Here is a 10,809-nt window from a genome sequence, read left to right on the forward strand (position 1 = left end):
AACGAAGGCTCTTGAGTCGAATCTGCTGGTTGTTGATTCTCCATCTCTTCACCATCACAACTACAAAGAAGCTACAAACAAGGATTGAAAGTAGAACGTTCTCTTGTTTAGATCTTGTTTCTTTTATAAAGAAGATTTTCATCTTAATTTTGATGGATGTCATCAATGAAAAGCTTCCACTACCTTTGCTGCATTTACAAGATTCTTTATTGACTCCCATGTGCATTCACTAATATCATATCCATGCCAATGAACAAGATATTCCAATTTATTTTGGCACTGCCTTGAATCTAAGACTTCTTTACTTCAAACTCTTCATTATTGTCCACTTCTAAAGGAGCTTCTCTTCTTCTTGGTATGTCCACTGTCTTGCATGGTTCAAGAAAAAATACGTGGAATATTGGATGGATTTTCATTGACTCTGATAGATATAAATGATATGCAACTGGATTGATTTAAGGTGAAAAATAAAAAATGGTCCAAGCCTTTGATAGTCCAACTTATCACAAAGACGAGTGGTTTTGATATTGCGATGAAGTAACCATATCTTATCACCTATGTGGAATGGTGGTTGTTCCTTTCGATAGACATCCGCATTGACCTTTTAATGTTCTTGAGTTTCTTTTAACTATGCCTTGTTCGTTGCATGTAGCTTTGACAAATGAATTGCCAAATCTTTTGCAATAGGATTATCAACTTTTGAAAAGTCAAAAATATCACGTCATCGATGGTAACCATAATTGGCAAAGAAAGGTGTTTGTTTTGTAGAAGAATGTACCGTGTTATTGTAAGCAAACTCTGCCAATGACAAAAGAGTTGTCTAATCATCTTGTTGGTAGTTAATGGTACATCTTAAATACTACTCCAAAACTTGATTAACCCGCTCCATTTGTCCATAAGTTTGAGGATGGAATGCCAAAGATAGTTTTATATCCACTTTTAGAATCTTAAAAAAAGTCTGCCAAAATCTTGATACAAATTGAGTTCTCTTATTTGATATAATATCCTTGGATAATCCATGATAGCAATAGATATTGTTGACAAGGAAAGAGCTTAGCTGTTTCTTCACTTGTGATGGATTTTGTACATGGTGCAAAATGTGCCATCTTGATAAAACGATCTACTATCATGAATATAGATTCATAAGAAGCTGAGATTGGAAGATCCATGATGAAATCCATAGAAACAAAAGACCATGGTTGTTTTGGAATGGGTAATGGCTGAAGAAGTCCATAAGGTTGATGACAAGGGATTTTTAATCTTGAGCAAACATCACAAGATAGTACAAAATCTTTGAGTGCTTTCCACATTTGAGGCCACCAAAAGTCCCTAGATATTAGTATCAAAGTTTTATTATATCCAAAATATCCTACTGCTAGAAAGTCATGACGAGCTTAAAAAATACGTAATTAAGCTTCACCTTCTGGAACATATAGGTGTCCCTCAAAATATAGTAGATTCTTCTTGAATTCAAACTTAAAAGTATCATGAGACTTTAAAGGATTTTCCTTAATATCACGAATAAGAGGATCCGAAGGCATACTTGACTGAACTTGCTTAATGAAAGTTGAATCAAAAATTAGTGTTGATTTCATTGCTCGAAGATAAAGATGCTCTTTCTTCAAGAGAATTGTCCATTGTTGATCGAAAGCAGCATCTCCTTTCTTTGATACAAGGTAAGATCATCTAGAGAGTGCATCTGACAAACCTTGTTATTTTTCTAGTCCATAAGTGAACTTGAATTCGAATCTTAACAAAGACATACTCTAATGGGCTTGGCGATGATTCAAAATACGTGCTAACATAAAATATTCAAGATTCTTGTGATCCGTATATATTGTAATTGGGCTAAAAGTACCTTCTACATAATGGCGCCATTCTTCAAACAAATCCACAATTACAAGAAGTTCTTTGTCAAAGATCTCGTAGTTGATCTCGGCTGCTGAAAATTTTTTAGAATGAAAAGCTATTAGATGAAGTTTATTATCTGTTCCCATTTATGATAATACGACACCCAAAGCAAAGTCTGATGTGTTTGTTTCCATAAAAAATGGCTTAAAAAAATCGACACAATATAAGATTGGTGCTGAAATAAAGGTTGTGCTCATAGTTTCAAATGCTACTTCTACTTCTTGATTCCATAGAAGTTTGTCTTTACAAGTCAAACGTGTAAGTAGAGATGCAACTTCAAAAAAGTCTTTGATGAAGATCTGATAGTAGTTGGTAAATCCCAAAAAGTATTGGACATCTCTTACCATTTTTGGAATCTTCTAATCCATAATAGTTTGAACTTTCTTAAGATCCATCATAAGTCTATCATTTGAAATGATGTATCTTAAGAAGTTGACTTGAGTAGTGTAAAATGTACACTTTTCTATCTTGGCATAGAGTCTCACATCTCTTAGTTTTTGTAATACATGATAAATATGAAGTTCATGTTCTTTTATGTTCTTAGAATAGATTAAGATGTCGTCTAGGTAACAGACAACAAAATCATCTAAAACCTCCCGAAAGACATCATTTATTAGATGTTGGAATACTACTAGTACATTTGTAACTCTAAAAGGCATGACGTTGTATTCGAAATGTCCATACCTTGTTCAAAACACAGTCTTCCATTCATCTCCTTCTTTGATGCATACTAGATTGTATGCTCCTCATAGATCTATTTTTGTATAGATCTTAGCTTAATTCAATTGATCAAGGAGTCCAGATATCAAAGGTAGCAGGTACCTATTCTTGATGGTGATTTTGTTGAGTCCTTGATAATCGACACACATCTGCAATCATCTATCTTTTTTCTTCACAAATAAAATTAGAGCTCTTGCTTGAGATTTGAAATAGCGTAAGAAGTTCTTGGCCAAATTCTCTTTAATATACTCCTTGAGTTCAGCCAATTCATTTTGAGATAATTTATAAATTGGTCCAAATGGCAGTTGTGCTCCTTCTTGAAGGTCAATTGAGCAGTCATAGGAACGATGTTCTAGAAGATTATCCACATTCTTCTTCTCAAATATATCTTAAAAATCTTGATATTGGCTTGAAATGCCACTTGAAGTCTTTCCACCAGTAGAAACAGGTGTGGCATAAATGACATAAGGTGATCCTTCTTTTGCAGCATGCAAGAAAGCTCTTGCATCTACAAATATAGGTTTAATTATACTAGACTTATGACTTTCTACGTGATTAACTACACTCTTAGTTATACTTTCAAAAAAGTTAAGACTACGAGAACTCTAATCTATTTTAGGATTATTCTTTTTTAGCCATGATAAACCTAAAATAACTAGATTAGAAGGAGATCTAATGATATTAAATATTACAAAGCTACTATGACCATTAGTTGTTATTTCTATAGAAAGGATTTTATGAGTAACATCTTCTAAAGACAACGGACGACCATCTATGACTTCTATATGAACAGGTTTAGTTTTCCTCACTAAAAATATGTTATGTCTTTTAGCAAATTCTTCATTTAAGAAACATGCTAAGGCTTGTGAATCTAGCAAGGCAGAGGCTTTGTGATGTTTAGGTCTTAGAATAATATTTATCGTAAAATATGGAGAGTGTTCTAAGGAGAGGATAGGACCTTTATTAGGCGTTGTACAAGGTTCCAGCCGCACAATCCCTATTGTAGTTGGACAAATTTGTTTTCTGATATGCTATCTTCTTTGATCGCCGTACTCCTCATTTTATGGTTGCATCGCTTCTTTGGGCAATATTGAGCAATGTGCTTAGGTTTTCTAAAATATAAACACAATCCTTCTTGACAACGATGAATTTTTTCTGGCTCAGTAAGAGGTTTGAAACGTACCGCATCAATTTGCATATCCTCTACTTCTAAATGTATGTGTTGAAGAGATGTTGGTGTTGCCATTGAATTATAGTAGCGTTGAGGTCCACTTATACGGTTCTCAGATCAAAATTCAAAAAGATGATTGTTGCACTTCACAACAAAGTCAATTACTTGATTCAATGTTTGAGGATCAGGTAAGTTGAGCATTAATTTTTTTACCTCATATTGTAATCCATAGAGAAATTGGCTAATAAGTGCAACATCATTCCACTTGATATCAATTGCAAGTTGTCAAAATTATGAAGCATACAACCTTACTGATTGATTGCTTTGTTAAAAAATATGGATCTTATTGGTTGCAACACGAATTGCATCATGTTCTCCATACATGAATCAAAACTCCGCCAAAAAAGCCTCTAGATTATCTAATATTAGATCTCGTCATTCAAGAAAAGATAAAATCTATGATAATGCTGAACCTGAAAGAAGCATACCAATGAATCTAACTTGCGATCCTGGAGTTGGATAGCTTTGGAGTTGAAGTTCAATCACAAGTTGTACTTGATTGATAAATCTTCTAAACTTTGATCTGGTGCCATCAAACTTCTCGAGTAGGGCAATTCTTAGTTCTCTAACACTGGAAGGACATTCCACCATAGGAGAAGGGACATGATTTGGTGCAGATGTTGAAGCAACTCCAATCATTTATATATCTTCACTTCTTGCCAATCTTGTTGCTCCTTGTGGTAGAAAATTGAGTTGATGCATCGTAAGCAGTAACTCCCTCAATTGCTCTTGCATTTGTGCCATTGCACTCTTCATTAAAGCAAGTTCTGCCATGATAACACTTAGAAAAGAGAAGATGTCTAATATCGCTAAAGACAAATAGAAGAGAGGACTTGAGAACAAAGAAAATACTAAAGACAATATCAGTTTAGAAGAAGGTAATCCGTAACTTCTAATATGCTTATGTCTTATCAAGAAAAAGGGGTAATCCACTCTTAATCAAGATTAGACAAAGCTGTGATATTGTAAGTGCACTCTTGTCAATCTGTCAAGGACAAGAACATGATAAAAACAAATAAACAAGTGAAACTTCTTTCAAAGAAAGATGACAAAATAGAAATAACTTGATATGTATATTAAGAAAGAAATTGGAATGGCTATTGCCAAAAGCCAAGAAAACTAGAGATCCTTGAAACTAGACTAGAAGCGAGAAGGAATTGACAAGAGTGAAGAAGGCTTCACTCTTGTCTCTGTATATACTATCTAACTAGGAGCTATGTGGCGATGTTCTATACAACCTCCAATATGTGTTGACTTTGTACGACACATGCCTTGATTTACAATGCAATTTTTTCTACGTGTGGGCCACATAATTAGCTTGGTCTTCAAGCTAACAACATGTGTGGCATATGGCCAACTTTTAGAGCACGTTTCTAATCCAAAAAGTCAATTAAAGACACTTATAAAGTCAAAGCAGTGTCTATGAGGCTTCTAGGAAGCTTCTTTATGAAATATTATAGAATTAATTTATTTTTATCTACTTTTACATACTTCTACCTATTTATACATGTAATTACTCGCTTACATGCATATGTCTGTGACAAAAGTGGAGCAAAGGTCAATTATATCTAAGTTTATAACAAGTTCAATTCTACATTATGTGTGCATATTAAGTGCATATTCTATCACCACACCTCCATCTCTAGCAAAATAGTGATATAACATTGAGTAGAAAAAAGAATTTATTAGGTTAATTATAAGATTAAGTTTAAATTTTTAAAACAAAATTTTTAACACGCAATGATGAGAGCACAATCTTACAGAAATTCTATGAAGATTTGACTTTACAAGTGTTTATAAGTAATTAGTAGATTGAAAACTTAGCCAAAAAGTTTTTTACATGTTGCAAATGTTAATCACTTATTTTACAAGTTGGCCACTTGTGATACAAAGTAGCCATGTGATATACATGTGGAAAACTTACCTTGTAAGTTAGACACTTCAAAAGTGTCACATAAAAATTAAATATATTAGTTAAGAAAGAAAAACAAAAAAAAACAAAAACAAACAAAAACAAACAAGCAAACATAAAAACTTCAAATACAACATCTATGAAGGACAATTATTTCGAATTAGAGAAATTTAATCCAAAATTAAAAAACAGAAATAAAAGAAATTGAAATCACAATTAACATAAAACATACATCATAATAAAATAAAAAGAAACTAGAGATTCTTGAACCAAATAAATACAATAAATAAAATAACTTGTAGTTTAAGAAAACATATACATAAAATATACTATAAAATATTATAAATAAATAAATTATATATATATATATATATATATATTCAAATCCAACATCCAAACTATTCAATAAATGCTATATGCAATGGAGATGATTAATAATCCAACTCACAATAATAGATTCACTATTACCTAGCCAAAATATGAGAATGCCATGATGCTTGTAATTGATGAAATTGATGAGATTGCTTAGAAGCTCATACATAGCATCCTCATTGATGATAGTGGTGTTGCTGGTATGTAAAAGTTAAAATATATACAAAACACAAATACAAAAAAAATTCCAAAACGAGTTTAATTGGCCATTCTATTTGTCATTATACGTAAAAAGAAGTTTTATTTTTAAAGATATACCAAGATATCCAAACTTTGTATTTGAAATACATCCTTTGTGGCATCAAAAAAATCTATAATTAATGTAAAATTTTAAAAGAAATTAAACAAATAATTAATTTTTGTGTTTCCAAACTGCATATAAAGAAACTTGTGTAAAAATTACTTTGAAGTTAGGAGATATTATTTAAAATATTTCCATGTAAAAAAAATATTCAATAACTAATAGTTAAAAATAGGTTCATTCACATTAAAAATGTGCATCTCAGAGTTTTTACTCTTGATACAATTCTACATTTTCGGCATTGGACAGACGACGAAAATTCTTAAAGCTGGAAATCTGTTCACAAATGATTTTTAAAATTTTAGAAGCAAAATAATTTGAATAAATTAAAAGCAAGCAGGTTTAATACCATGGTAAGATTACTTGAAAATTTGTTTCAATCTGACTTGATTTTTAAAGAGAGCGAGAACCATCTATACAACTAGAATGCAAACAGCCATTTAGATATCAAAAGTAATCAACAGGCATTATTATTTTAACACAAAAGCCAGATCAGGCTATATAGAGAACAATGAGAGCTTCCGAAGCTCCATTCATGGCATGGAGAAGTTAAACTATAATTTCTGTATACATATTCACAATAATAATTCCAGTTATTAAACCTGATTCTCGTTAGGCCCGGAACCTGTTAATATTCCACAAGAACGTCAGGCAATTGCAAATTGAATGTCCTCATGTTGAATGTCATGATGAGAAGAATTTTACGATGTAACCCTGAGCACATTCTACAAAATTGAATGAAAAATCTTACATGATCAGGTCAGAGACTCTGAATCACGACCATGCCTCAACTACGTATTGACCTCTGCGCTCCAGATCTCTCAAATATTTGGTTGCTTTCTCCTGAGGCCAACCAGTTTCCTTCGCAAGTACAGTCTCAAAAGCTGCCATCACATCGGCTGGCATCTTGTTTGCAGATCCCGCAACATATATCACTGCTCCTGACTGAATGAACTGCATCACTTTCTTTCCCTGAAAAAATAGAAATTCATTTCATTGCACACAAAACACTAACGTGGTCTCTATCACAGGCATCAAGGACAAATTATACGTGTTTGACTACAGAACTGTCCGCCAGAAATGTCAGAGACGTAAGAAGAATTGGGTAAATGGTACCTGCTCACGTATCTTATGCTGCACATACACTTTCTCTGGTTGATCTCTAGAAAAGGCAACAAAAAAGTCTCCACCCACATCCGGTGATAAAACATTTTTGCCTTGAGACCATGCTGACCAGTCAGATTCGTATAAGAAATCCTTTGCCTGCATCCGACAGCCAAAAAAGAACAGAACTGGCGCCACTGCTTCTTCCGCATTTGAGAGTGCAACTCGCTCTTGAATAAAAGCTCGAAAGGGAGCACAGCCGGTTCCAGGCCCAACGAGAATCAGTGGCACAGAAGGCGAAGGCAAAGCTATGGCACCCTTAGTGAACCAAACAGGTAGGAAAACCTTCCCAATCTTCGGGTCAAGGGAGGCCAGCCACGACGAGCAAAGACCTCTTCGTTTCCTTTTAAACGGAGTCGTCCACTCTACCACAGCCACTGTCAAATGAGCCTCATTCGAATGTGCCAGTTGTGATGATGAAATGGAGAAAGAGCGTTGTTGAAGGCGAGGCACCGTCTGTAGAAGCCATTCGAATGGCATCTGCAAAATAACAAGACTTAATTGTCAATAATCCAGACTAGAGGTACTCGCAGAAGCTGGTTGAGATCGACATGTAACGAAATCAAAGATGAAATGTGCAAGATACATGACCAGAATAAACGAAACACCTTTTGTGAAGTCATTGCGACTATTACTCAAGATCCCGACCCAGAAGAAGAGGATTCCAACTCACTTGAACCGATGGAAAGTCTTCCAATACTTCAAGAACCGTCCGTCCTTCTCTTTGATTGTAACGATATAAATCATCACGGCCTTCAGGAGTCGCAAAATACTGCAGTCTCTCTTTCTCATGCTCAGCAGACGCAAAATGACTCATAACCTCAAAGAAATAACGACGAGGGGAAGCAGAGTCGATGTCCATGAGAGCTTCGACTATTGTCTTCAGTAAGACTGCTGTTGGCTTGCAAACGGTTTCAACATCTTCGGCTTGTGCGATGGTACAAACATCACTGTCATTAGCTTCCACCGTGACAAAAGTGTCTCCATCGAGACCACATCGTTGTAAGAATTTGTCAACAGAAGCTAGTTTTTGGCTTGGTAACAAGGTCAAAATATCCCCGGGTACGTACTGAGCTCCCTGAATATCCAAGTCCCAATTTATTCAGCACAGTCCAGTAAGCAGCATAAACCACAACTGTCGTTAGTGACCAATCTTTAGCGGTCATTTTTTCTAAGGGCGATGGACATGTAAGTGTAAGGTTTTTAGACTGTCAGGAACAACTTGTGATTTGATTCGAATCCGGAACAAAAAGACAAATCAATTACATAGCTGATCCTCTGCAATTCGTGTCAATTCACCTACAAATATACCCATTAACTTAAAAACACACAGAGATGTTGAACTATTACCGAGCTTCCCAAGTCAAGTTCAATGTGCCGAACGTCTTGCTCGTGATCCTCACTGGTAATCCGAGAATTTACTAACATTTTAGCGAATATGGGCATGACTGGGGGGCCAAATCCAGTGCTACTACTGTTGTGGTCCCTTGCGTTTCCAAAAGGGTTTCCAGCACTGTCGACGACAGCACGCGCTCTGCCATGCTCAACCCATCTGTCCAAGTCGCACATTATTTTTTAAAAATAAAAATACAAGATACAAACTAAAAAAAGTGCTTACTTCAAAATGTTAAAAAATAGATTTACCTACATCTCACATCACAGCTGCTTCATCTGCTCCATTTTGGCTCTAGAACGAGAAGCTAAACCAAGACAGATATTGCAGGAACTAGGATACAGACATTCATGATAGAAGAGCCTGGAGTGGCGACATTCGACAATGTACTTGCTGTGACAGGACAATGGATGCACTCACCTTGCCACAATATCCGTCTTTAAACTTTCAGGTAAAGTGGCTAACTTCGACTCTGGCGCCAAAGGATGATGAAAAGTAACCCGATACTTTGGAGGGTCTAAAACACTGATACCTGCATTCCACAAATTCCCTTTCATAATCTGTACTGACGAACAAAAATATTCATCGAGCGGGAAACGATATCGTATCTTACTGCAGAACACCCCAATACATACCCGTGTCTTCGGGTCTAGGATCTTCAAGGCCGGCTGGAAGTGGGACATGGCGGCGTAAAGCAACCCATAGAGACGCCAACCAGGGGTCCAAACCAGCCTCGAAACCTGACGGGTGTTGGTCATCTCCTAACCCCCTGGGCACTACGGACGTCCCGCCCAAATCCAATAACCTCCTATCAAGCTTCTTCCCAATGATGTTATACTTCTGGTACCCAGAATCTCCTAACCCAAACACAGAAAACAGTGTTGATTCCAACCAATGAGGACCAAGGCTCCTGCGAAGCAAAAATTTCCAGAACACCCTCATGGACTCCGGCGGGTCGCCCTGGCCTGTGGTCGACACCACAAAGATGGCAATTTTTTCCTGGGGAAGCTTGCTGGGGTCATACAAGTGCATAGACTCCACTACGGGCTTGAAGTGGTGACGGGCAGCCTCCCGGCCCACGCGTTCGGCAACATCCTGGGCGTTCCCCGTCTGGGTCGCATACAGAACCAGAATCCTCTGCTTCTCTACCATCTCTGAGACGCCTCCCAATTCTCTCACAGCCTCTACAGCAAAACCCTTGCACTCACACTCGCGATGTTTCCCTCACCGCCCTCTGCGGAATTGAACCTCCCACCCCTTCACATCCCCACATTTACTCGAGAAACCCTACAGATAACAAACAAATCCTGGTCTGCAAGGCCCAGACCACAACTCCGCGTTCAATCACGCACGGAAAACCTCAAAGCAAGCCAGAGCATGCAATCTACGGAGTCGCTGCTCGGTTCTGCAGCCAAAAACTTAGCACGCCCCACAACTTGCACACAGTTACCGTGCCAAGATGGAAGCACATCGTGACTCGTCACGCTGCCTCGAGGCGTAAACAATCCACAAGCCTTGCGTGCGTGCATGCATCCTCGGAGTCCAACGCCTAGCAGCCCCCGAAATTGGACGGGACCGGGTCCCGGACCTGTCCATGGAACCGGACGGTTGATTTGCCTCGCCCCACCCGGGCACTATTCGTTGCTGACGGGGCGCTGACAAGGCCGTGTAGAAGTTGTTGAATTGTGGAGCATGTCTAAAGTAGCAAAAATAGGCGCTAATTGCTTAAAAAAAATAATTTCAAA

At 36.9% G+C, this 10,809-nt stretch overlaps 1 protein-coding gene across 2 annotated transcripts; it reads right to left on the minus strand.

Annotated features, from left to right (window-relative positions):
- Nucleotides 1-6,961: 6,961 nt before the first annotated feature.
- LOC112286959 (NADPH-dependent diflavin oxidoreductase 1) lies at nucleotides 6,962-10,595 on the minus strand. 2 transcript variants are annotated; one of them, XM_024529453.2, is made up of 7 exons: nucleotides 9,700-10,595; nucleotides 9,485-9,596; nucleotides 9,022-9,223; nucleotides 8,345-8,749; nucleotides 7,624-8,151; nucleotides 7,259-7,479; nucleotides 6,962-7,132 (listed from the first exon to the last, which is right to left on the minus strand). In XM_024529453.2, exons 1-6 carry the CDS (start codon nucleotides 10,214-10,216, stop codon nucleotides 7,282-7,284), a joined length of 1,962 nt encoding a protein of 653 aa, XP_024385221.1. In that variant the 5' UTR covers nucleotides 10,217-10,595; the 3' UTR covers nucleotides 6,962-7,132; nucleotides 7,259-7,281. The 2 variants fall into 2 exon arrangements, with proteins under 2 accessions (XP_024385221.1, XP_024385220.1); XM_024529452.2 differs by having other exon boundaries at nucleotides 6,962-7,479.
- Nucleotides 10,596-10,809: the final 214 nt, after the last annotated feature.

Source organism: Physcomitrium patens, chromosome 9 (genome assembly GCF_059467195.1).
Source record: "Physcomitrium patens ecotype Gransden chromosome 9, ASM5946719v1, whole genome shotgun sequence".
In the NCBI taxonomy this organism is placed as follows: domain Eukaryota; kingdom Viridiplantae; phylum Streptophyta; class Bryopsida; order Funariales; family Funariaceae; genus Physcomitrium; species Physcomitrium patens.